Source organism: Erpetoichthys calabaricus, chromosome 4, assembly GCF_900747795.2.
Source record: "Erpetoichthys calabaricus chromosome 4, fErpCal1.3, whole genome shotgun sequence".
Lineage (NCBI taxonomy): Eukaryota > Metazoa > Chordata > Cladistia > Polypteriformes > Polypteridae > Erpetoichthys > Erpetoichthys calabaricus.
The window spans coordinates 328,462,226-328,488,522 of record NC_041397.2 but is presented as its reverse complement, the minus strand read 5'-3'; the positions used below and the strand labels follow the sequence as shown (position 1 = coordinate 328,488,522).

Sequence of the window (26,297 nt, the reverse complement as noted above, 5' to 3'; positions counted from 1 at the left end):
CGTCACACTGCCGAGGATTGTGGTGGTCTGTTTAAGTCATCGTGATGTGTGGTGAGAATCTACAAAGAGCTACAAAAGAAAAAGCAAATGGAAAAAGGAAGGGAAAAAGAGGAAGAGAAAGAGAAAGAGAAAGACAGGGGATCATAGTGAGAGAAAAAAGAATTGACTGGACAGCAAGTAGCGACATTGATGAAGTTGAACTTAATAAGCAAGGAATGGACACCATGACAAGCTCACTCCACTCATGATTTGTTACTGTTTTATTTCTTTATTTGCAGTTTAAAAAATATTGTTATTTAATAAGTAATTAAAGGATTACAAATCAAAAGTGAAATTAATTTTATTTATGCTTTATTCAATGACTTAATAAGAAATCTGTAAATAATAATTAAAAAGAGATTTGCCATTTGGTGTTCAGCCTTCCTTTTTTTTTAATTTGATTTTGGCTAATAATGTTCATTTTGCTGCTTCACTCGTTTCATTAACTTGTACTGGGGATCTGTTTGCTCATCAGGAGCAGCTATTGGATGAACAACAGAAAATATACAAAGCATACAAGATGAAAAAACCTCTGACATGAAAGATGACTTTTAGGTTTAACTCTGTGACTCTTCAACAAAATTTTTCTTACTCATAATAATTACACACTCGTCTGATGTAAGAATTTGACATTTTCTTCTGAACGCACAGCCTTAAGAAAGATGAACACGTGAACTTCACGGCTTGAGATTTGGTTAACATTTTCTGTACTTCATCTTCTTCCGTTACAAACGAGATCTGATTTGAATTGACTTTCCACCCCATTAGACGTCATGACCATCATGTAAAACTGGACCGCGCCAACCTGATCTGCAATATAAGGAAGTGCTGCTGCTGACCTGACCAGACGTCTGAGCGTCAGCACCACCGCCATGATGAGATTCACCGCCCTGCTGCTTTTACTGTGCCTGTGCTCGATGGCGATGTCTTCTGTGAGTTCTGACTTATGACATTTATACACAAATATGTCTACAAAACCTTTTTTTTTGCAGGTTTCCTGTTGATAGTTTTTTTCCTCATACTTTTAAACAGCAGGTCATCTGAATTCTATTTTCTAGTTCCTAAAGCCTCCTCAGACTCTGATTCTTATTTTTCAGATTTCTGACTTTCCAGCTGACCCGTTGGAGGAATCGCCTTCAACCATAAAAGCTGTGAGAGCTGCATACAGGTGAGTAGAATCAGAGGATGTGCTGCTGAAGGATTTCTGTCAATTCTGTAACTGGTCCGTCTGTCATGTGAGAGACAATCAGGGGATTCATCACAAACAATTTCATCTCTTAAATCTCTACTGTAAATTAAAATAAATTAAAATATATTTTCTCACTCGAAGCTAAGGTAGTAGCTTTAGACCAAGAGTGCCATCAAATGCCTGACAAAATACAGGAGTTCTAAATCTCGACAGTTAAAGCTGAATTCAGGTCTTTGCTGAAGAAACTCGTTTAGTTTCAGTCGCATGTAAATCACACAAAGAGTTTAGAGCTGCAAGTCCTGGCCGTTACCTTGTGCTCGGTTTTTGAGAGTCAGAATTGTATGTCACAGTCTTCTTTACTAAACATAATTATAATGAAATTGTTATCAATTCCTACATAACCAGTAGGGGGTACCACCAATCCCTAAACCTGAGACCCAGTAACGTCTAACCCAGTCACAGCTTTAAATAATAAATATTTTACTCCAATGAACACTAAACACAATGAAACTCAGCCAACACCAAACAAACAGTAAACCTTCTCCTCCTCTTCCTCCTCCAGCTGAGTGTTACCCACAGGGTTTCATGGGAAGTGCAGCCTTGTCAGGGTCAGAGTCGGGAGGCGGTGGGCTCCTTTTATACTGGACCCAGCACAGCTTTTCATTACCCAGCATGACTTGGGGGAAGTTCTTCAGAGTTGTTTAGGATCCTGGGTGGTCCTCCACTGACAGTGCGGCCTTACGGCACCTGGGGACCCCGAGAGGGATGCACCTCCAGAATTCACTTCCCATAAACCCCTGGCACCTCACACTTTATCCTGAAGTCATGTTGTTGTCCAGCGGGATGCCTGCCTGTCCTCTGTGTCACTCACACCTAGCAGGTTGTCTCACTTTTGATATCACGTAGTTGTTCATTTATTTCTTAATTTTCAATTTAGTATTGTGTTGTGAGTAAACATCGCCATGTCAGGTACAGCAATACTGCCAATCGTGTAACGCACATTGCACAACATTTTCTTTGTCATTGTTCTGTGTATATAAAACACTGAAGTGCACTTGATTTACAGTCTGAGTTTTTAATCAAATTTATTTAAAATCTTTCATTTTTGCTCAGCAGTAGAGGAAGCTAAAAGGCACTTCATTGAACAAAGTGGTGTTAGGACTTTACTGCTCTGTTTTCTCGAATTTGTGTGTTTAGATTTTTATTACCAGTTTATGACCCAAGCCTGACTCTTTAGTGTTCTTTTTCTGTTTATTCCTTTATTTTTTAGATTGTGACTGTATTTACAGCCATGTTTACAATTAATTTAATTACAGAAATCATTTTAGAATAACTACGGTGGGTTGGCACCCTGCCCAGGATTGGTTCCCTGCCTTGTGCCCTGTGTTGGCTGGGATTGGCTCCAGCAGACCCCCGTGACCCTTTGTTCAGATTCAGCAGGTTGGAAAATGGATGGATAGATTTTAGAATAATGCTTCTATTATTTTCAAACAAATGTTCTTCAACTCCTAAAGATATGAATTCTTTTTTTATCAAATTTTGATCTACTTCAGATCATAAAGCAAGCAGATTCTTCACTTGATACCCCAATTCCTCCACAATAGTCACATTTAGCCCACCCTGACATTAATAAGAGCAAACGTCCTGAACGTGATGGAATTCTGTCTAAACATTGAGGAGCATTTGGAGAGCAGACATCCAGCCGTGAACTTCAGATGCTTCACTCGTCCACTGCCAGCTCTCACCACCATCTGGCCTGAACATGAGATCACTTTACTGCTGACACATGGCAGGGGTCTTACATCGTGATGATTGTTGTCCTGGCCCAACTGAGTCAGCAGGTAGACCTCTTCTCTTCTCTATAAGTCGTTTCATTATTGTTAAAAATGAGTCTTGACGTGGCCAAGTAACAATGAGATTTAATGATGAAGTGAGCCTTGTGTGCCCACACAGTCATAAGAGGGGGCTCAGCACACTAGCCTGTGGAGTGCCAGTACTGGGGGTCAGCTTGGAGGATGTGATGCTGCCATTCACACATACTGAGGTCTGTTGGTTAGGAAGTCCAAAACCCAACTGCAGTGGCACTGAGTCCTAAATTGAGGAGTTTGGTCATCAGGTCTGCCCGTCCAGCAGAATTAAATGCTGAGCTGTGGTCAGTAAACACGACTCTGACAGAACAGCAGGGCTTTGGACTTCAATCCCAATACTGACATGTTGTGTCACTTCACCTGCCGGTGCTCCACGTGGAAATACAAAAGAAATGAAACAAATTGGATCTTAAATGTTGAAAATCACCTTGGATAAAGGAGTGAGCCAAACAATAAGTTTAGAGAAGACTTGTGTTCATACCGAGACGACACAAACAATTGTCAGCATTTGATAAGTGATGTGCGCTCGATGTCCTGATTTGTTCTGATGTGAGGACCCCCTTGATCAGGCCCTCCTCAGGGTCTCCAAGGTGTTTTAGGTGTGTTAACTGTGAACATTCAGGAGCTGCTTGAACCTTTAAAATGTCTTCCCCTTTGTTTTCTGTTATCAGGAGCCCTGGTGGTCTCTTACAAGTAACGATTCTTGTCTGCAGTCGTCTTTCTTCACATCCTCTGTGTCCGTGTTTGTGTTAATATAAACTGTATGTGTCTCAAGCACTTTTGTGTCTCTTTGACTTTTTCGTTTTGTTAAATACGTGTATATACAGTATACAGTACAGTGGTCTGGAGCAGAGGGGATCTCAGAGCGGGTCTTGAGCTTTGAAGGGGTTTTTAAGTTTGGATTTAATGGCTGTTTTGGTGTTCAATCCACTGTTATAAGGTTGGTGTTTTGTTATATGTGAATTTCTCATGTTACTGTCTTTAACTTTAAAATAATAAAAAGCTAATCATGAAAAAAAATTCTAATTTTTCCAGTTGAACCTTCAGTGCCATCACCAAGCCTTTAACATACTTATTGAGAATTAGAGGACCGCTGAATAGCTGAAGTCCATAAAGTGTGTGTGTGTGGACAGCCGTGGTGTTGAGGGCACTGAAATAGACAGCCTGAGCCTCCATACTGTGATGGGCACAGCAAGACGGTAAGTGGGGTCTGATGGAAGGAGGCTTTAATGGCAGCCTGCCCTCGAAATGGTGTTGACACGCAGAGGAGCCTTTAGCACGAGGTGGCAGGACTCTGTGATGGACAATTTTCATTTTGTTTAGATAAGGAGCAGGCTGTGAAATGTGGTGAATTATGTGGTGAGAACAAAAATGTGATTATTTACTGTGCCAGCGATCACACAACTAGAAATCATCATCTCAAGGGACAGAGGAGACAGACAAGGATGGAAATGCACTCCTAATTGTCTTCTACGCTGAATCCTTACAGGGGACACATGAGAGTAGCAAGAGGAGGAGGAGCAGGAGGATATGAAGGAGGAGGAGGAACAACAGCAAGAAGATTTGGAAGAGCAGGAGGAGGATACAGAGGATGATATTTCAGAACTTGGTAAACTGGTAAGCATATGTGTGGATAAAGAGGAAATGTTTGTGTTAATGGTTGGATGATTAGATAAGATTATTTTATTTGCCCCAAGGGGAAATTAAACATTTAATACAACCCCAACTATATATATATATAACACACACACACAATCACCAGCCACTTTATTAGGTACACCTGTGCACATGTTTGTTAACACAAATGTCTAATCAGCCAATCACATGGCAGCATCTCAATGCATTTCGGCCTGTAGACATTGTCAAGACGACCTGCTGAAGCACAAACTGATCATCAGAATGATGAAGAAAGGTGACTGAAGTGACTTTGAACGTGGGATGGTTGTTGGTGTCACACGAGCTGCTCTGTGTATTTCAGAAAATGCTGATCTACTGGGATTGTCACACACAGCCATCTCTTTGGTTTACAGAGAATGGTCCAAAAAGGGGAAAATATCCAATGGTCAGAGGAGAATGGCCAGGCTGATTTGAGCTGATAGAAAGGTAACAGTAAGTCAAAGAAACACTCGTTACAACCGAGGTAGGACCACACTGAGTGCCATTACTGTCAGCTAAGAAAAGGCAACTGATGTTACAATTTGCACAGGCTCACCAAAATTGGATAATAGAAGATCATTAAAATGAGTCTTGATTTCTGCTATGATATTTGGATGGTAGGATCAGAATTTGGCGTCAACAACATGAAAGCAGGGATCCATCCTGCCTTGTATCAACCATCCAGGCTGCTGCTGGTAGTGTAATGGTGTGAGGATATTTTCTTGGCACACTTTGGGCCCCTTAGTAACAACTGAGCATCACTTAAATGCCACCAGCCTACCTGAGTATTGTTGCTGACCATGTCCATCCTCTTATTACCACAGTGTCTCCATCTTCTGATGGCTCCTTCCAGAAGGATAATGCGACATATCACAAAGCTCAGATAATCTTAAACTGGTTTATTGAACATGACAAGGAGTTCACTGGACTCAAATGGCCTCCATAGTCCCCAGAACTCAATCCAGTAGAACGCCTCTGGGAGATATTAGAAAGGGAGATTTGCATCTTTGATATGCAGCCAACAAATTCACAGCAACCGTGTGATGCTATCATGTCAATCATGTCATAATTCCCTGAAGAATATTCCCAACACCTTGTTGAATCTAAGCTATGAAAATTTACAGCAGCTCTGAAGGCAAAAAGGAGTGAACTCGGTACTAAAAAGGTGTACCTAATAAAGTGGCCAGTGATTGTGTATACAGTAATCCCTCGCTACTTCGCGGTTCACTTTTCGCAGATTCACGACTTCGCGGATTTTATATGTAAGCATATCTAAATACCTAACGCGGATTTTTCGCTGCTTCGTGGGTTTCTGCAGACAATGGGTCTTTTTACTTGCTTCCTCAGTTGGTTTGCCCAGTTGATTTCATACAAGAGATGCTATTGGCAGATGGCTGAGAAGCTACCCAATCAGAGCACACAGTTAAGTTCCTGTGTGCTGCTGATTGGCTCAGCGACGGAGTGTTGCATTAACCAGGAAGTCTCATCTCACTCATTCATCATTAACGTGCTAATGCTTCAGGGGCCGTGTCCAAGCACCAACAGAAGATGCAAATGATTGCAGAAAAGGTAAAAGTTGTGGATATGTTGAAGGAAGGGAACAGCTACACCGCTGCAGGACATCGATTCTTTTTATTTAAAAAGGAGGAAAAGCATATAAGATCTACGGCCGCAGTGTCCTTTAACCAGGGTGCAAAACGAGTTGCAAGTGGACGTGATAAGGCAGTAGTCTGGATGGAATCTGCTTTAGGAATCTTTGCAACAAGGTCGATGACGTCATGACCGCCTACAAGCTGCTACGTGTACTTCGCTATACAGTAAGTGTAAACTTATCTACCGATTTCATATTGCTTAGCAGTTGTCCCTGTTTTTAATAGAGTAAACGGTGGGTTGTAAACAATACAGGGAGGGTTTAAAAATGTCCAAATACACGTAAAATAATTAAATAAATATAGTGTCCCTACTTCGCGGAAATTCAGTTATCACGGTCGGCCTTGGAACCTATCTCCCGCGATAAGTGAGGGATTACTGTAATATAATAAGACATATAATACATTTATAGAACACATATATATTTAAAGACATATAAAAGCCTCTGGATTGGATAACAGAGAGCTGCTGTTGTCAATAACAGGGTTCATGGTGACAGTAACTTGTGATGAGAATATTTGAGAATCCCACATGTGTGACGTGAGGTGACGTGGAGATGGAGTTTCATTATTGAAGACTTGCCTGTACTTTCGCTGTAATATCAATACAAGTCCTGTTTAAATTTAGTCTGACATAAGGTGAGTCCTTGTTTAGGACTGTAATGTTACCCCCCACCTGTATTTGACACTTCCACCAGCTGTTTGATCAGACGCTGCTCAAGGCCTTCACTCTCCTTCACTTTCTATTAATTCATGAAGTCACAGAGCATCAAAAAAGTCATCTATGAAAGTTCAAGGTCTCTGATTTCTTGTACTCATTTGACCAGATGTCTCCTTCTCTTATAGGCCAAAAGGACCAAACCTGACCAATCATTGCCAAGAAAAAAGAAGTCAAAGAATGTCTATTAGTTTAAAATAAAACCAAACACATTGCAGCAAACTAGTTGGCTTCTTGTCCACTTGTCTGATTGTCCATCTTTGATTGTCTACTTGATTTCTGTTGTCTTTGCTGACCTTCACAAGAGCAGACTTGGTGCTATGAAACGCTCTGAACCTGACTGGAGGGACACCATTAGATTATCATTACCAAGGAAAGACAGCAGCTGAGAAAAAACAAACTTTTAGAATTTAGAGAGGAATCACAATTTAGAGATAAGACAGAAAGAAACTCGGGTCAAGTCCATGTTTTTAGGCCCAGGCTGACCACTGCATGTTTATAGGATGGAGGGACAGTAGCAATGGCAGGTCAACAATAACCTCAAAAGTCTCTCTGAAGAGACGAGCTGGAATGACATCAAGAGGGGAGGATGTGGGCTTCATAGTGGGCACAGTTTGGGCAAGAAAGGGAAGACAAACAGAATCAGACAAGTCGGGGACAACAAAGGAACTGAGGCAGGTGGTGTGAGAGAAGATCTCATCTCATCAGTTTTATCAGTAAAATTTCACAAACTCCTCACATGTATGAGTGCCTACAGTACAGCTAAGTGTATCGGAGTACGGAGTGTAACTTATTGTGCTGAACAGAACTCTAGACATCTGATCATTGGTAGAAATATCACACAAGGGTTTTGTCTCAGCTAATTTGACAGCCTACTGGAATTCAGACAGATGGGTTTTCAGAATCTCCTAAGATGTCTGTCATTTATCTTTTTTCCATCTACGCTCTGTTTTCCTGCACTTCATTCTAAGAGTCTGCATGAAGTCGTTAAACCAGGGATGGCCTTTAGATATGGAGTGTCTGATTTTCACAAGAATAACAGAATCAAGTGTGGATCTGCATGTAGAATTACGTGCACAGAGTAACCAATTGTGTGGCACAGAACTAACAACAGAAGAATTTACAGAAATAGCAGAACAAATATATTTAGTGTAGGAGTTTATAGCATGAAGGCTGCTTCTTGAGACCCCAGGAATGACAATTTGAGAAGGTGCCACAGCACTGAGTATGACTGGCATTTTCTCCTCATCACTGACAAAGAAACCAAATGATAAAATAAGATCAAGCATATGACCTGAATGTGAGTAGGACCATTAACAGACTGAACAAGATTAAGAGAATCGAGCAATTGAATAAACCTGGTAATGAACAGTTTTAAAGTACAAGAAACATGAATGTTCAAATCACCTACGATTAGTATTTTATCAGATATAAACTTGAACAGTGACGAAGAAAACAGAAAATCTCCTAATAAAATCTTTACATCATTTAGGAGGTCCGTATACAAGAGCGACAAGCACTGCACCTCTTAATTCAGCTTTTAACAATTGTCTCTCAAAAGTTAATTATGTTTCAGTGAGAAGTGTGTAATATTTATGAACATTTTTAAACACAATGGACATCCCGTCCCCCACTACTTTGGTGTGTTAACAAAGCATACAGTCAGCAGGTGAAAGTTCTAACAGGGGTCTTGACTCACTAAAGTCCAGCCAGGTCTCTGTTAAAAATAAAAAGTCCAATCCAGGATGCACAATAACATCATTTTAATTAAAAGTCTTGTCTTGTCACGCATGTGTTTGTGAGACTATCAAATATCACAGGCCGCGCACAAAAATTACTTCAATTCTACTACCAGCCACAAAAAGGGATTGGCGTAGTCGGCAAGATTCAAATGCTGTTGATGTGGCGTACAAGTGGACCTCATTCAGTGCAAATCACTAGCAACAAGCAAATTGAGTTCTGTGAAAACAGCAACAACTGAGCAGACAACTGAGATGTCAATAAAGATGAGCAAATCATTTAAAGTCAGTGGGAGATAAACAAGGATGGCACAGTGAAGGATAAAAATCAGTCAGCAGGATACAAAATGGTCACAAAACAAACAGCAAGTCATGGGGATTGTGTACAGTGTAACAGAATGTCACTTATTAATTATAAAGATGTCACAAATGTGGTAATTAGGTAACTCTGTCAGCCATTAATCAGTCAGACGTTTGGAGGAGGTAAACAGAAGCAGATCAGTGAGGATGAGCGGATCTGACTGTGCAACATGTAACTGTGGAGAGAATGGTGAATATGTGTTGTAATAGCAAACTGGAGGAGCTCACCCAGGTGTCCATCACAGAGGTTATAAACACCAGTAGAGGGAGATTTAGGTGATGTGGAGAACTGCCAGGGCCCTTGCTCAGCTGGGACACTCCTGTAATGGAAGGACCGGGGGAGAGAGCATATTCAGGGCATTACCTCTCCCAGGGGGACCACGGGTTTAGAGCATGGTAGGTCAAGCCTGCTGGGACCTGCAGTCACCACCAGGGGGTGCCTGGATGATTGCTGAGCACTTGGTTGAAGGTCGTGGAGCACCTGGTGACCTATAAAAGGGGCCGCCTTACTCCATTCAGAGAGCCAGAGTCGGGTGGAAGAGGACGGAGTTTGTCAAGAGGAGGGGAGGCGGACAGAGAGAGAGAGGGATAAAGAAAGAAGAGAATTGTGCTTTTGGGTTGTCCTTTGAACTGTGCTATACAGGTGGGAAACGTGGGAGGGTGTTTCCCACAAGGAAAAAGGACAAAATAAAAGCAGGTGTGATGCACTTGTATACTGCGTCTGTCAGTGTCGAGCGCCTTCTGGTGGCCACAGTGGGCAATGGTCACACGTTAGCCTAAGGTAAAAACTGCACACCATCCATGGGCATGAAGGCCAAGGCTGAGGTGGCAGACAAGGATGAGAAGTCCTAGCAGGGCACTTCTAAACTAACCCTCAGAAAGAGAGAATAGCAGGAGATTAAATTAATCACAGCACTGGCACTCAGGTTTCAGTTCATCAGATCCTGGCCAAAGTGCCAGTGCACCCATTTATTATACGAAGGGCACATGCAGCAGGTGCTAAAATGAGAAGGAATGACTTTCAAACACAAAATACACATTAATGACAACAGTATGTTGAAAGGGACGTCACAAAGAGAGCTGGCAGATTGAAATGTTTCGGAATGACCTGAAGTGGGCTCTGCACATCCTGACCATAATCAAGATGGCTCATTAACTCCTTCACTTCCTCAGATTTCTCTGGAAAGGCCGGATTTCTACATTTATGATCAATAACTTGTACAGGTGCCTAGTGGAGTCCATCCTCAGTGGCTGCTTATCATCCTGGTACGGCACCTGCTCAGCCCAGAGCCAGTGGACAATACAGAGGATGGTGAAGTGGGTACAAAATATTGACAACCACAGCTGCCTGTTGTTCAGGACATAAGAGGAAGGCAAACAGTTGAATTGTAGATGTCAGCCATTTTGCACAGTCACCGCTCTCCCACCTCAGCTCTGTTAGATGGTACAGGACCATCAGCACTTGCAGCAGGTTCAGGGACAGGCGACTTACTATCTGCTCACACTTACAGGTGTTGAAGGCTTTGTCTGTTTTGTGTACTCATTTCAGACCTAGACCCACACACACTTAATAATTACAGACCTATTTCAAAGTTACCCTTTCTCTCTGAAATACTAGAAAAAGTAGTCGCCAGTCAGCTTCAGACACACCTTACGCATTACAATTTATTTGAGAAATTCCAGTCTGGTTTTCGCACTGGTCATAGTACAGAAACGGCACTAACTCGGGTTGTAAACAACATTCTGATATCCTTAGATGAAGGAAACTCCACTGTAATTATGTTGTTAGACTTAAGTGCAGCATTTGATACCATTGACCATTCTATTTTACTACACAGGCTACAGGCACTGTGCTCACTTGTTTTAGTTCTTATTTATCAAATCGACTCCAATATGTACAGAAATGTGCTGACAGGACTCCATCATTATACACAGAAGTTCAATATGGTGTCCCGCAGGGCTCAGTACTGGGATCTTTACTGTTTTCACTTTACAGGCTTCCCCTGGGATCTCTCATTAGGAAACATCATGTTAATTTTCACTCGTATGCAGATGACACCCAGTTATACCTTTCATTTAAATCAGATGAAGTTTCTCCGATATTGACCTAAATTAGTTGTGTTAGTGAATTAAAGGAGTGGATGAATGAGAACTACTTGTCTTTAAATACAGATAAAACAGAGATGTTAATTATTGGAGGGAATGACACTGATCACAACAATATTCTGTCATCATTTAACTCAGTTGAATCCCCTTTAATTTTACTGAATCAACCCGCAATCTCAGAGTTCTGTTTGACTCTAGCAGGTCATTTAAAGTGCATATTACAAAGTTGTCCAAAACATGTTTCTTCCATCTTAGAAATGTTGAGAAACTAAGGCGCTTCTAAATAAACAGGATTCTGAGAAATTAATTCATGAATTTATTTCTAGTAGGATTGACTACTGCAATGCGGTGTTCACTGGATGTTCAAACTGTTCTTTATACAGCCTCCAGTTAATACAAAATGCCACTGCAAGAATTATTACAAGAAGAAGAAAATACGAACACATAACTCCAGTTCTTAAATCCTTACACTGGCTCCCGGTTAAGTTTAAGGCATACAGTATTTCAAAATCCTCCTTTTAACATATAAAGCATTAAATGGCCGAGGTCCGGCTTACTTGTCTGAACTTATCATGACTTACAAACCAGAGCGCACATTAAGATCTCAAGATGCTGGTCTGCTTATGATTCCAGGAATTAATTAAATAACAGTGGGAGGTCGAGCTTTTAGTTACAGGGCCCCTAAACTGTGGAATGGTCTGCCTGCTACTATAACAGATGCCCCTTCGGTCTCAGCTTTCCCGGCCGAAGACTCACTACTTCAGTTTAGCATATCCTGCTGATTAACTGTACAGACTACATCTCTGTTGTTAGTCATTAGCACTAAAACATAAGTAACATGATAGTTAGAATTGGATACTAACCCTCACCTATTCTGTTTCTCTTTTCGGTACTCAAATGTGGCATTTGGTGCCACGGCCCACCTGCCAAGTTGTTTTGCCTGCCTAAGGTAAAGTCATCCCTGATGGAAGATTGCAGGAATCATGGGAAAGAGGGGTCCTTTCATCGGATTGGCTGGCCCAGCACTGAGTCAGCTGTGGAATGGCCAATAGGGGGAGGCAGCCTGATGGATGAGGTCTCCAGGACTCTAAACAAATCCAAATCCTATTATGTGATATCATCTACTGTTAAGTTCTGGTCTGTACTTGTAATTTTTTTTTATTTTTATACTGTATTGAGGATTTGTTCTGTTCTGTGTATTGTATTGTATTGACCCCCCCTTTTCTTTTTGACACCCACTGCACGTCCAGCCTACCTGGAAAGGGGTCTCTCTTTGAACTGCCTTTCCCAAGGTTTCTTCCATTTTTTCCCTACAAGGTTTTTTTTTGGGAGTTTTTCCTTGTCTTCTTAGAGAGTCAAGGCTGAGGGGCTGTCAAGAGGCAGGGCCTGTTAAAGCCCATTGCGGCACTTCTTGTGTGATTTTGGGCTATACAAAAATAAATTGTATTGTATTATAATTGTATTGTATTTTATCTCCTCTTTAATTCTATAAGATTATTGTGATTCAGAGCAATTCAGCATACAAAAATAATCCAATACCACATTTCAAATTCAGCTGTAACACCATTGCCATGCTGTCTGGAGAGCCGTACAGTAAGTCAGATAACCCAACATGCAGTCGTCACTTGAAGATACTGAAGCGTCCAAATGGCTAACAGACACTCGACATTCTTATGTGAGGACAACGTGAATATATTTTCATAAATTCGTAACAAGCTTTTAGCAGTTCCTCAGAATGGTGTCTTTGATTTCTTCTAATTTCAGGTAGAACAGGGCCTCCTTTTCCCACTTTTCTATTAAAGGTAGACTGAGATTTTTCATGCTGAATCAGATAAAATGACGAGCGAGTAGTCTGGTGTAAAACATCACAGCAGTTTTTCTCCTACACAAGGAATTCTACAAACAGGCCTGTAAGTAATCAGGAGTAATGGTGATTCTAAAACTCTCTGACAGACAAAAAAAATGTTTTGTTATTATGGCCTAAGGACAGTCCTGAAACATGTTGTAGCATCTGCTTCAAGTGCCAATACGGAGTCTTTATGTGGAAGCTGTCCTTAAGAGGACCACTCACTGTTGTCACACTACGGAGAATTCAATTGGCAGGCTTGTCTTTTTTACAGCTTTCCCTGCCGTTGGCTCTGAAACTGCTCATTTACATGAAGGAATGCCAGCTCATGGTGGTGGAGACTCATCTCCAGACTGATGTAAATTGTCAGCATCGATATATGGCTCTCCTTCAAAGTCACAGTCAACAACATCTTGAAACCGTGCATTAACTCTTCAAATTGGAGGGTTGTCTTCATTTCCATTACAATCATGCGAAATTTGATACCATTGATCACAATATACTTAGTCAGTAGGTGGGTCTGTCTGGCAGGGTCTTACATTGGTTTGAATCTTACTTAACAGATATAAAATTCTTTGTTAGTTTTGGTAATTATACTTCAAAGACACCTGATATTCTTTATGGTGTCCCACAAGGTCTAAGAGAAAGGAGAAATCTTAGTGATTGGCAATAATGGATATAATGAGGATATTAGAAATAAATTGATCCTTAAAAGTCAAGACGGAGGTAAAGAATTTAGGGGTAACTATTGACTCGGACCTGAATTTGAAATCACATCTTAATCAGATCACTAGGACAGTATTTTTTCATGTAAGAAATATAGCCCCTTACAACTTTGCAGGATGCTGAAAAATTAGTTCACGGTTTTGTTTTTAGTCGACTAGATTACTGTAACACACTCCTCTCAGGACCACCCATAAAAGACATCAATTGGCTTCAATGAGTGCAGAATGAAGCTGCTAGAATCTTAACTAGGAAAAGAAAATCTGAGCACATCACACCAATCATGATGTCACTACACTGGTTACCTGTGTCATGTAGAATTGACTTTAAAATACTGCTGATGGTTTATAAAGCCTTAAATAAGGGGTCCTCAAACTACGGCCCTCCAAGGTCATTTACCTGGCCCCCGCTGCAGCTGTGAGAGCTGCTGTGGCCGCGGCCATCCGCTGCATCCAGCGTAACACGCGGGAGCTGAGGACGTATCAAGCCAAGCCACCTTCACCATGCTGAGGCAGACAGGTAGTAGCCAGGGGCATGGACGCACCCACCCTAAAAGAAGTAATAGCCATTGTGCATCCCTTTGGAAACAATTATGTCAAGGAAAAGAAAAATTGAATCGGAGTGCAGGATATTCAAAGTATAGTGCTGCCATCTAGTGGATAACAGTGTACATATGATTAGTTTGTCATGCAGTGCAAGGAGAGAACTGTTTGTCTGGTGTGCCAGGAGTCAGTGGCTGTGTTCAAGGAATACAATTTGTGTCGACACTATGAAACTCGACATAAAGACAAATATGATTGTTTGGTCAGACAAGTGAGAAAAGACAAAATATTAAAACATGAAAAATGGATTGACAACTCAGCAAAATGGTTTTGTGAAGCAGAAGCAGCTAAATATTTCATCACAGCAAGCAAGTTTTCAAGTTGCCAAGCTAATAGCGCGCACTGGCAGACATTCGTAGAGGGAGAATTTGTTAATGAATGCCTTGTTTCTGTTGGCAAAGAGCTGTGTCCAGAGAAGGCTGATTTATTTAGTACAGTGAGTCTTTCAGGACCTACAATTACATGAAGGATTGAAGAAATGGGGGACAATTTGCATCAGCTTTTGTAAAACTCCTCAGAAAAACTTTGCTATTTGTCATTGGTACTCGATGAAAGCAATGATGTTCGTGATTCTGCACAACTTCTCATTTTCATTTGAAGTCACAGAGGAGCTTGCTGCACTGCAAAGTATCAAAGGAACAACAATAGGAGAGGAGAGGATATCTATGAAAAGGTTCACCAAACTGTGAATGATTTGGAGCTGGACTGGGCTAAACTAGCCACTAACTGATGGTGCTGACAGATCTGACAGATGGAACAGAGCTACTCAACAGTTTCAATGTGCAACTTCAAGGAAAGGGGAAGCTCATCTGTGATGTGCACTCACATGTGAAAGCATTTGAAGTAAAATCAGACCTCCTCATTAAACAAGTGAAGGAGGAAAACTTCTGCCATCTCCCCATTACTCAAAAGCTGCTGGCTGAGAAACCAACTGTTGCATTCCCAAACAAAAAATGTGTGGATTTACTGGAAATATTGCAAAGGGAGTTACAAATGAGATTTAAAGAGCTTCATCTCCATGAAAAAGGACATACAGCTTTTCCGGAGCCCATTTTCTGTTGATTACCAAAAGGAACTGGCCAAAGTACAGAATTGTGACTCTTTGAAAGACGCATTCAAGTCAAGCAGCCTTACTAATTTCAATGCATCCCTCCCCTCTGAGACATAGATAGATAGATAGATAGATAGATAGATAGATAGATAGATAGACAGACAGACAGACAGACAGACAGACAGACAGACAGATAGATAGATAGATAGATAGATAGATAGATAGATAGATAGATAGATAGATAGATAGATAGATAGATAGATGAAAAGCACTATATGATAGATAGATAGATAGATAGATAGATAGATAGATAGATAGATAGATAGATAGATAGATAGATAGATAGAAAGGCACTATATGATAGATAGATAGATAGATAGATAGATAGATAGATAGATAGATAGATAGATAGATAGATAGATAGATAGATAGATAGATAGATAGATAGATAGATAGATAGATAGATACTTTATTAATCCCAAGGGGAAATTCACAATATCTTGATGTCAGGAACCATGCACTTAAAATGGCAACCATCTTTGGCAGCACCTATGTCTGTGAACAGACTTTACCCCGAATGAAACATCTGAAATCTCCAACCAGATCGAGACTAACTGAGGCACACTTGTGACAAACATGGAACTGGACATTGACTATCTCTTCCGCCAAAAGCAGGCCCACACTTCTCATTGAAATACTGGAAAGTTTATGTTTGTTAAAATTGTTCTTCATTGTAAATATTGTATTGTTCTTTCATGTTTTTTGCACTACAAATAAGATACGTGTAGTGTGCATGGGAATTCATTTATGTTTTGTTTTTTTTCAAAACAGGCCCCCAAACAGTCTATGGGACCGTGAACTGGCCCCCTGTTTAAAAAGTCTGAGGACCCCTGAGTTTAAGGCTGTGCTCCACCCAACCCGAAAGGCATTATGATGAGTTCTTTTCACAGACAACAGACAATGCATGAGGTGAAGTGAAAATGATGTCTCACTCTTGAATATTTGTCCCTACTTTTAGCTTCCTGTTATTGTCATTTCAATAAAAGTTCAGTTTAAGTTTCATATGACATAAGGCGTGGGCAACCATTTTACACCAAGACCTTCACTCTCCTCAATTTCTAATAATTCACGAGGCTACAGAACTCACATCAGATTCTAAAATGTCATCTATGAACATTCAAGGCCTGCCATCTCTTCCTACTCATTTGACCAGATGTCTCTTTCTCTTATCACCCAAAAGGACCAACCAGAGCAATCATTAACATGAAAGAAGAATTCAAAGAATGTCCATTAATGTAAAATAAAACCAAACACAATGCAACAAACTGGCTGGCTCCTTGTCCACTTGTCTGATTGTCCATCTTTGATTGTCTACATGATTCCTGTTGTCTTTGGTACCAATCAAAAGAGCAGACTTGGTGCTATGAAAAGCTGTGGACCTGACTGGAATGACGCCATTATATCATCATTACCAAGGACAGACAACAGCTGTGACAAACAAATAATTTAGAAATAGGATTGAAATTACTGAAGTGATTCAGGCCCAGTCCATGTTTGTAAGCACAGGCTGGACCACTGAAAGTTAAATGGATGTAGGGACAGTAACAATAGGAGAACAACAATAACATCAAAGTCTCTGCAAAGAGGTGAGATAGAATGACATCAAGGGGGGAGGATGTGGGCTTCATAATGGGTACAGTTTGGGCAAAAAAGGAAAAACAAACAGAGTCAAACTGACTAAAGATGACATCACAAGTTGGGTATAACATAGGAACAGAGGCAGTTGGTTTAAGAGAAGGTCTCATCTTATCAGTTTTACCAGAAAATATTAAAAAACTCCTGATGAGTGTCAGTGCCTACCATACAGCGAAGAGTATCAGAGTGTGGAATATATATAACATTTATTGTGCTGAATCTGAACAAATAATATCAGAAATATGTTTGTTCCTGGCTAATTTGTCAAGACTGGAATAAACCTAAACTCGTAGCTCTTTATGACTTCACTGCTGTGTTTAACTATTTTTGTAATATGGAGAGTGGCCACTAGATGGAGAAGTTTCACCTCAGAAGAATAACCCTGAGTCTCTCCTGTTAACGTTGCTCTGTATTTGACTGTTTGCTTGGTTTACCTGTCACTGCTCTCCTTAACAACACAAATTCATTCATGTTTGGATATTGATAGTTGTTATGCTAGTCGCGAGTGTCCAACGTGACTTGACTGGACTGTCGTGCACTTCCAATGACCTGCTTGTTTAGTTCCAGCTGCTCTTTCTCAGTTTTCTGCTGTTAACAGAGCTAGTGATCATCTGCAGTGGTCAAGTTAAACAGACCAGAAGACAGGCACATGTTTTCAAGATGCTGTGACAAGAGTCAAAGTCTAAAATTCTGAAATGTGGTTTGGAACAACCCAAAAAACAAAACCAGGAGCAAAGTCTGTGTAAAAAGTATCAGAAGATATTAACCAAAAGAAGTGAATTCTCCAGAACTGAGTTTCTAAAACCGTAAACTAGGCAGAGGAATGAGATGTTATGAGTCGCTAATCAGAAAGCTTTAAGCACTCCGAGTACAAGACTGTATGTCTGAGGATTTAATCCGTAATCTCGGACACCACATTGAGTACTATGTGGGGTTATAAAGGCACACAGGCTTGAAAAGGCACACAGTGCATCTTGGGAGGCACCCCTAATAACAGTGTTGTGTGCTCAACCCAGCACAAAAATATTAAAGCTAAAAAATGGTCAAGTGACACATTTATGAATAAACGGCAAAAATATTTAGATTTATCTCAAACTAAATTATTAATGCAAAGCACAGAAACACTCTTCTGGTTTGAACTCTCATGTAATCTTTAACAATTTGCAACATAAGTATTATTTACATTTTCTTATTTATCTGTTTTGTTCTCATCCTCTAATTAAGGTCCTGTTTTGCCTGCAGTTTGACCTTAGCAAGCCCATCCATCCATTCATTTTCTTATCCACTTATTGCTTTCCATTTTGTGGTGCAAAGCAGGAGCTCAAACTGGATGGGACACCAGTCCATCACAGGTCCACTCATGCAATTGAGAGTCGTCCATTAACTCAGCCTGCACATTTTTGGGAGCTGAGATGAAAACCAGTATACCAGCAGAAAACCCACATGGACGCCGATAAGACATGTAAACTCCACACACAGTCGGAGTCCAGGCTGGGATTTGAACAAAGGAGAAAGGAGCTGTGAGGACTAATGCTAAGTAAATGGCTCCAATGTACTGACCAGAATCAGCAAGTCATACACCGGACTGATTGATCCATTTTCCATTTTCCAATCTAATTTTAGTCACACATTGACTCACTTTTGGATGTTTACCCGTTCTTGATGTTAACTTGTAAGTCATTGAGCCTGTCAAAGCATGATATACAAACGTACTCACATCTCAGTATACATCCATTAACAGACACAGCCATCTTGCTGGTGAGCTTAGCTGACACATTTCAGTTACCTACTATAGTGCTGCCATCTAGTGGATAGCCATAGAATGTTTTTGATGGCAATAACTTGCTGAAAATAGTGCTAGAAATAGATAGTGGGTAGTTATGTCATCATGAGCAAAAATCTGCTGATGTTTTGAAACAACTAAATTTATTGCAAGATGAATATTGTTATATCTGAAGGCAAAGTATTACACCCATAAAAGAAGAAAGAAGGAGACAGGTTTAAAGTAATAAACTTTAACAAGTTCTTTTTACTGAGGTCTTTGCTGAGTACACATTACACATTGTATTACAATCTACTTCATATTAGCTCCCCAATACCCATAATTCCTTATTACTACATGACCCCCAATAGTTGCACAGACTTACAATATTCTACAAATATTTTGATGATCATTACAGTCTAGTGCAGATCAGGCAAGTGTGAGGAACACAAAATAAAATGAGAAGAGCTGAGGAGCCAAAAGCCTGCATCTGCCATTGCTGTGACGTCCAACTGAGGATCACCTGTGAGCCACAAAGTCCATCTTCAGTCATTTATGTGAGACGTCCTCCAAGATGACACAACAATAGACTTGTTTTAGTTGAACTTTCTTGTTCTGTTATTTTGTAGTGTGCCGTTATTTAATATTTGTATTGTATTTGAAGATATAAATCTCACAACTTAAACAAAATGGAAATAAATTAAATACCTGAGAACTTTATGGTGAACACCCATAAACCCATTTGTTAGTTTTTTAGGTTATTTTAAACTGATTGAAGCATTTTCTTAGTTATGTTAAAATGTTTGCTTCTATATTAATGCATAGTCTACAGGAGACTTGGGGGTGGCGGACTTGGGGGTTGGTGGCAGGATTGGCACTCCAGCCATCGTACAAAACCTCCCACTGCTCCAGTGTGGTGCTGAGGTGTCACTGCACTCGGGTCCCAATCCAGGTGGTTCGTCGTGCGGTGGGTGTGTCTACACGCTATCAGTCCATGCTCCCCACCCCACTCTATGGGAGATTCTGTTACACGAGATAAATTAAAATGAAATATTCTAATTACTTCTTCTCCCTCTGACTACAGATTAGCCCCAGTTTATGATCTGCTTTACAGTAAGTAAGGCATTGAGGACAAACAGTTTTCAAACCCTAAAGAATCATATTGAAGGTATTCATTATATGGAATGTGCTGTGTGTATAGAATGCACTGAATGTGTAAAGTAAAGCTTATGTAAGTTTGCCATCGAGAAATAACACAACCTTTAAGTATAGAAAGTAACTGACATTCAACCACAAATAGCTAAGTTTGTGGAAGAAACATTTTTTCCTCTTTTTATCCTGCGTGTGTAATCTTTTTTTCTCTATTTTTGCATGAACTGTTTTGCTGTGAATTTTCAGTAAAGCAAACTTTACTGGACTGAGAAATTAAGTTTGTTACGAATTTGACTCATTCTGGATTCTACATTGCCACCTCAGTAGCAGCTCGATTTTAGGAAACTGGAAAAGACGCAGCTACACCACCAGAGGGTTAACGACACCCCGTCTGACGTTGACTCATTTAGACAGGTTAAGTCTAAGTCTGAGGATGAGGAGAGTCTCCGAGATCAAAGTCAGGTCAAGATGTATTGTTCAGCAAGAACTCAGTGCTCTTCAGAGTTCAAAATTGCATAAGAAATGATTAGACTGTCTGATGACAAATGAGAAGAGAAGATGAAAGAGGAGACAACGTCTAAAATGACAGAATCATGAGGGAGACTGAGCTCAGTCATCGAGAATGTGAAACATCAAGGACAGGGTTAGGACCTCGGCCGAGTACAGTGACTTTCTTATGAGTCACTAAAGTGATCCTGTGTGTGCTCATTAGAGAATGTGAATGGAAACTTAGTGTCAGTCACAAAGCCAGCCAAGATGGACACACAGCAATGGATATCGACATGTGACGTCATGTGTGATGACCGAGTGCTTAAAGAATCAGACATCATTCATGTATTGGGATGAGGATTTGATCAATGAGGAATACAAACTGTGATGACAGGATGGCCATCACTGTGTGCTGAGCAAAGAAGGACAAAATCAGACAGGAGAAACATAACTCAGTTCTTTATTCATTTAAATTGTGTCACAACAGCACAGACACACAACTGCCACACCGGTCTGACTCAGTCTGTCTCTAGAGGGCATTCATCTCACCCTTTATCCCCCCTGACACTGTTCTCTATCACCCTCACCCCTCACTCCTCCTTCTGCTTTTCCAGGTGTTCTGATTGATTAATTCATTATCTATTAATTAGTGAGTCTGACACTAAAGTAACTGCAGCCTTTGATCATTCAGTGTTGTTTAACTGGCTGTCAGTTCTGTTTGTTTTAATTTTTATTATTAGGATACAATGAAGGAGGCAAACTGCACAAAAAAAAAAATAAAACAATAGGACAACAACAAAAGAGAGGTAAGCGTTTAAAGCAAAAGTAGAAATATTTCTAAATGTCTTATAAATGTAAAAACCTTACTGCTTTGATTTTCTAAAAGCAGAATAAGAGAAGGGAAAAAGAAAAGACCGTCTAAATAAATGAGATAAATTATTATCACTATTTGTGAATCTGACTGGAATAAAAAACCTGCATCTACAGTGGGTTATCAAGACAGACTTAGGGGACCACAGCCCTATAAGAATGGAGACCCTGACAGCTGCACTCGCCCTGCACTCTCATCCCTAAATTCAGTCACGGAGGTGCTGCCCACCCACCCATCCTCTGAAATTCCTTTTGACCCCAAATTAAAAACACAAAGAGGAACTGTGCTTGTGGGGACATTAAGTGACTGGTGGAAGGTACTGGTCAGTGGTCACATGGAGTCAGATGCAGATTTTTACACTGGTGTTCCAACCAAGTCCAAACCCCGGGTAGAGCGGCTCAGTGAAGGAGGTGTTCAACCTGTGCAGGAGGGTCATTGTGTGTGAGACGCTATAAAATGACAGACAGCCAGCAGGCCAGTCCAGATACACACCTATTCTGGGGCTGTAGGGGGCGCTGAGTACAGTCTGCTGGCTATTATGATAAACAGAGTACTGGGAGTCAGACCATAACAAACACCAGGACTTGTCGTTGAATCCAAAACGATACACGCCATCTCCTTTCCTGCTCATTCCTTTATATGCGACTCCTATCTCCACATTTTCTCCACTCCACTGAATCTCCCAGTAGCACCGAGTCCCAGTCAGAGCCTCTCTGCACAAAGCTTGGGCCCACCAGTCAAATCTGTCAGGATATTTAAAATATCTGGTCTCTGTCCGCTCACGTGTCACCTTTTTATTCCCTTTAGACAGGTGGAGGTCTCTGTTTGCCATGTTGATATCCAGGGTGAGTGGACAGAAGTCTGAAATGAGAGTAAAGAAAATGAGTGAGGATATCTGTGCAATGGGACTGGGGGTGGAGCACAACACAACCAATTAACAAGAACCAATCAGGAGCTGCATGACAAGACCCAAATGTGTGCTGTCGATAGTAAAGAACTCATCTGATTGGACAGACTCTGCGGGAATTTAAAATGAAATTACAAAATAACAACAGACAACACAATGAAAGGCTGGCAAGATTTCAAACAACCACCAACTTGTCCAGGCCAGGCAGCTCCAGCAAATTCAGCCCAAGAGCAGAACACAAAATGCTGAAAGAGGCCTCTGTGATCACAGAACCTACAAGTAGCTTTTGTTTCTGATGATGTCAAAGTCCCTGAGTCTACCATTAGCAGGAGGCTGCACTAATTAGATCTACAGGGGAGGTGTGCCGGGGGGGAAACCACAATGAACTACCAGACAAGACTAAAGTTTACCTATGAACATCTAGACAAAGTCCACATCTTCTGAAACAATGTGCACCGGAACAGATAAGGCAAAGAGATATTTGGTAAAAGGCACCTAAAGACATGTTTGGTGAAAACCAAAGACAGCATTTGACCAGGAGGGCCTGATAGCAACTGTAAAGTAAGATGGCGGTTTGGAGCTCCTTTGCTGCATTTGAGCCTCAGCAGCTCACCATCACAGAATCTGCTATGACATCTTCAATATACCAGCAGGAGCTTCATTATAATGTGAGACCTTCTGTCAGAACATTGAACCTCAGCCAAAAGTGGACCTTACGACATGACAATGACCTTCGACATACCAATAAATCCAGCAAGGGAATGCTGAAAAGAAAGAAATGGAGGGTCCTAGAATGGCCAAGTCAAAGCCCAGAACTGAATCTTATTTCAGTGTTGTGAGGGGGGATTTCAAATGGACTCTTCATGTCACACACCTCACAAACATCACACGGCTGAAAGACTATCACATGGAGGAGCGGAAAAAACTGTGAACCAGTCAATGTCACAGGCTGCTAAACAGACTTGGGGGGCAATGCCAGCTATTAGAGCCAGGGGGGACTTACTTTTTCATCATTGAATAAATTATTACATAGTCAGATTTCCATTATTTTTTCTTTAATGACATCATCTTTATGTGAAGATACTGTTTAAATGAAGATCACATCCTGAGAAGTTCACATATATTAAAGAAGAAGAAAAATGTTTCATGTGGGGTACTTACTTTTCACAATTGTATATGTTAATGGTAGTGGATATTGTAATTTTTTGATGTGAAGCACATTCGTTTCATGCAATGTGTTGTATAAATAAATTATTAGTATCATTATTATAAGGGAATGACTCAAAGAGAAAAGCAATGCAAAGGAGAGACTAGAAACGAGAAAGAGAAAACAGCAGGAAGTGCAAATAAGCAAAAGAGAAATGAAAAAGAAGAATGGAAGGACTTGTGTGACCGGTGGACTTGGTGTAGTCGGCAGGATTATATTTGATTTGTTTTTTTTATTTTTTTTAGTTCCCATGAGTTCATTTGACACTTCAGAGAGTCGAGTCCTACAGACTGCTTTGGTGATTTACTGCCTGATCCTCTCTATCCCATAATGCATCAGTCACAGGACCCCATCACTTCCAGCTCACCAGTCACACCACACTCACATGGAACCTTCTGCTTGTTACAGTTTCATATCATAAGCCTGCCATGAGGTATTAAGTGAGAGATGATTTGTATTCTGATGATCCACTCAGTCAAAGCACAAACTCACATTGTAAAAACTCGTCTCTCGTCTGAGGGTCAGGAGACTGTAAGGGGAAAACTGGAGCTTCACGACCTGAAAATAAAATGAAAAGAGAAGAAGTGAAACTGTGAAGACAGCATTTTGTAAAGTTAATTAAAATAAGTGTAGTTAAAATGAAACACAAAATGACATGAAGCTGAAGCAGAAAAGTCAATGGATCATCAACAATGAGTGAAGATCTGCTTTCTCTGTTAAATGAAACAGAAACATTCTTCATGTATTCATCATTTTCAGCTCATCAGTCACACAACACTCAGGCCGCACTTTCTGCTGGTTACACTTTCATATCATAAGCCAGGCCTGGCATATTCAAAAAGAAGAAATGATTTTTATTCTGATGATCCATACATTCAAAGCACAGACTCACATCGTAAAACCTTCTCTCTGCTTTGAGATTTAGGAGCCTGTGGAGCGACAATTGGAGCTTCACGACCTGAAAATGCATAAAAAAAGAGAAGGATGAAAACTGTGAAGATGACATCGTGCAAAGTTAGTAAAATTCTTAAACACGTATTACAAAAGCAGTGCTAAAAGTTACCATAAAACACAAAATGACAAGCAGCTAAAGCACAAAACATGATGGGGTAACAACAATGCAGAAACAGCATGGAGTACAAATCTACAAACATACAAATCTATCTATCTATCTATCTATCTATCTATCTATCTATCTATCTATCTATCTATCTATCTAGATAGATAGATAGATAGATAGATAGATAGATAGATAGATAGATAGATAGATAGATAGATAGATAGATAGATAGATAGATAGATAGATAGATAGATCAGAAACGCTCATGAACTTGGCGTGGCTCTTGACGTTTCTCTCCAATAAGGTTGTTCCATTGATCAAACTCAAGTTCTTCATCCTTTTTCACATTACAACGCAGACTACAATATTAAACATTCCCATTCTGATTATGAATTTAATGTAAAAAAAAGACCAAAGACTCACTTTGCAGAAAGGCATCTCTGCTCTGAGGTGTAGGAGGCTGCAGGCTGAAAACAGGAGCTCGCCGTCCTAAATATAAAACAGACAGAGAAACCATAAAAACAAAGAAGGCTTTTTCAGACCTCTTGCCACTGTAAGGTGTTCGGCTGACATGGCAGAGAAGTAACTGACTGGGCCTCTTTACAGAAGTGCATTGCATTCACTAAAGAAAACACAATACACTACATATGGACAGAAGTGTGTGGACGGCCCACCAAAGGTCTGAGTTGAGGTGTTTCATTGTTCACAGGTCCATTAAATCAGCACACAGTCATGCAGTCTCAATTGACAAACTGAGAAGCTCGGTGACTTTAAACGTGGCACTGTCAGAGGATGCCACCTTTGATACAAGTCAGCATGTAAAATATTAAAGTCTGCTCTGCTAGATCTGCTCTGGTCAACTGTAAGTGCCATTACAGCGAAGTGGAAGCTTTGAGGATCAACAGCAACTCAGAACGAGGCCATGGAGAGCCGAAGTACATCATGCACTGAAATGGCCTCTCCTCTGTGACATCACTGACAAGAAACTACCTGTGGAAGCGACATCAGCACAAGAAGTGTGCATCAGGAGCTTCATGAAATGGGTTCCCATGGCCGAGCCTAAGATCACTATGCACAATCACAAGTGTTGGATGGAGTGGTGTAAAGCAGGCCACTTACCATAAGACTCTGGACAGAACAGAAACATGGAGTGATGGATCACACCTTATGGCAACATTTTGGAGATGACCCTTTTTCTTTTCCATGATGACTGAACACCTGTGCACAAAGCCAAAATCCATAAAGTCATGGAGGGAACTTGGGTGGCCTGCACAGAGCATTGACCTCAATGCTATTGAACAGCATTGGAATGAACTGGAATGGCGATTGAGAGTCAGGTTTCCTTGTCCAGCACCAAAGCCTTGTCCTTATGAATGGGCACAAATTGCCAGAGACAAAGTCCAAAATCCTCAAAAGAAAGAAGAGACTGTTACAGGGGCTGACTCCATTTTAATGCCCATGGTTTTTGAATGGGATGTCCAAAAATCTCATAGAGGTGTGATGGTCAGGGGTCTACTGGTAATTCCTCTGTGCAGGTAATGGCCAACAAAAGCTGAGTTGGAATAGTTGTGATCAAGGAGTGTGGAGTTTGAAGAAGAAGTGGTACAT

The 26,297-nt window shown here is 40.7% G+C and overlaps 2 protein-coding genes across 4 annotated transcripts in view; both read right to left on the bottom strand.

Annotated features, from left to right (window-relative positions):
* Positions 1-26,297, bottom strand: part of LOC114643553 (protein NLRC5-like) — a 5,922,889-nt gene that overhangs the window by 1,889,801 nt on the left and 4,006,791 nt on the right. The window lies entirely within an intron of this gene.
* Positions 1-26,297, bottom strand: part of LOC114644893 (E3 ubiquitin/ISG15 ligase TRIM25-like) — a 150,370-nt gene that overhangs the window by 105,573 nt on the left and 18,500 nt on the right. The window contains exons 5-8 of one of the 3 annotated variants that reach the window (XR_007934651.1): positions 25,113-25,178; positions 24,522-24,587; positions 24,122-24,187; positions 21,620-22,376 (exon numbers count right to left, since the gene is read on the bottom strand). Coding sequence is in view for 2 of the 3 variants with exons in the window: in XM_051925840.1 (XP_051781800.1) it covers positions 21,856-22,376; positions 24,122-24,187; positions 24,522-24,587; positions 25,113-25,178 (719 nt within the window). In the remaining variant the exon portion in view is untranslated. Of the gene's footprint in view, positions 1-21,321; positions 22,377-24,121; positions 24,188-24,521; positions 24,588-25,112; positions 25,179-26,297 lie in introns of those variants that run through there. The other 2 variants (XM_051925840.1, XM_051925841.1) reach the window with 2 other exon arrangements.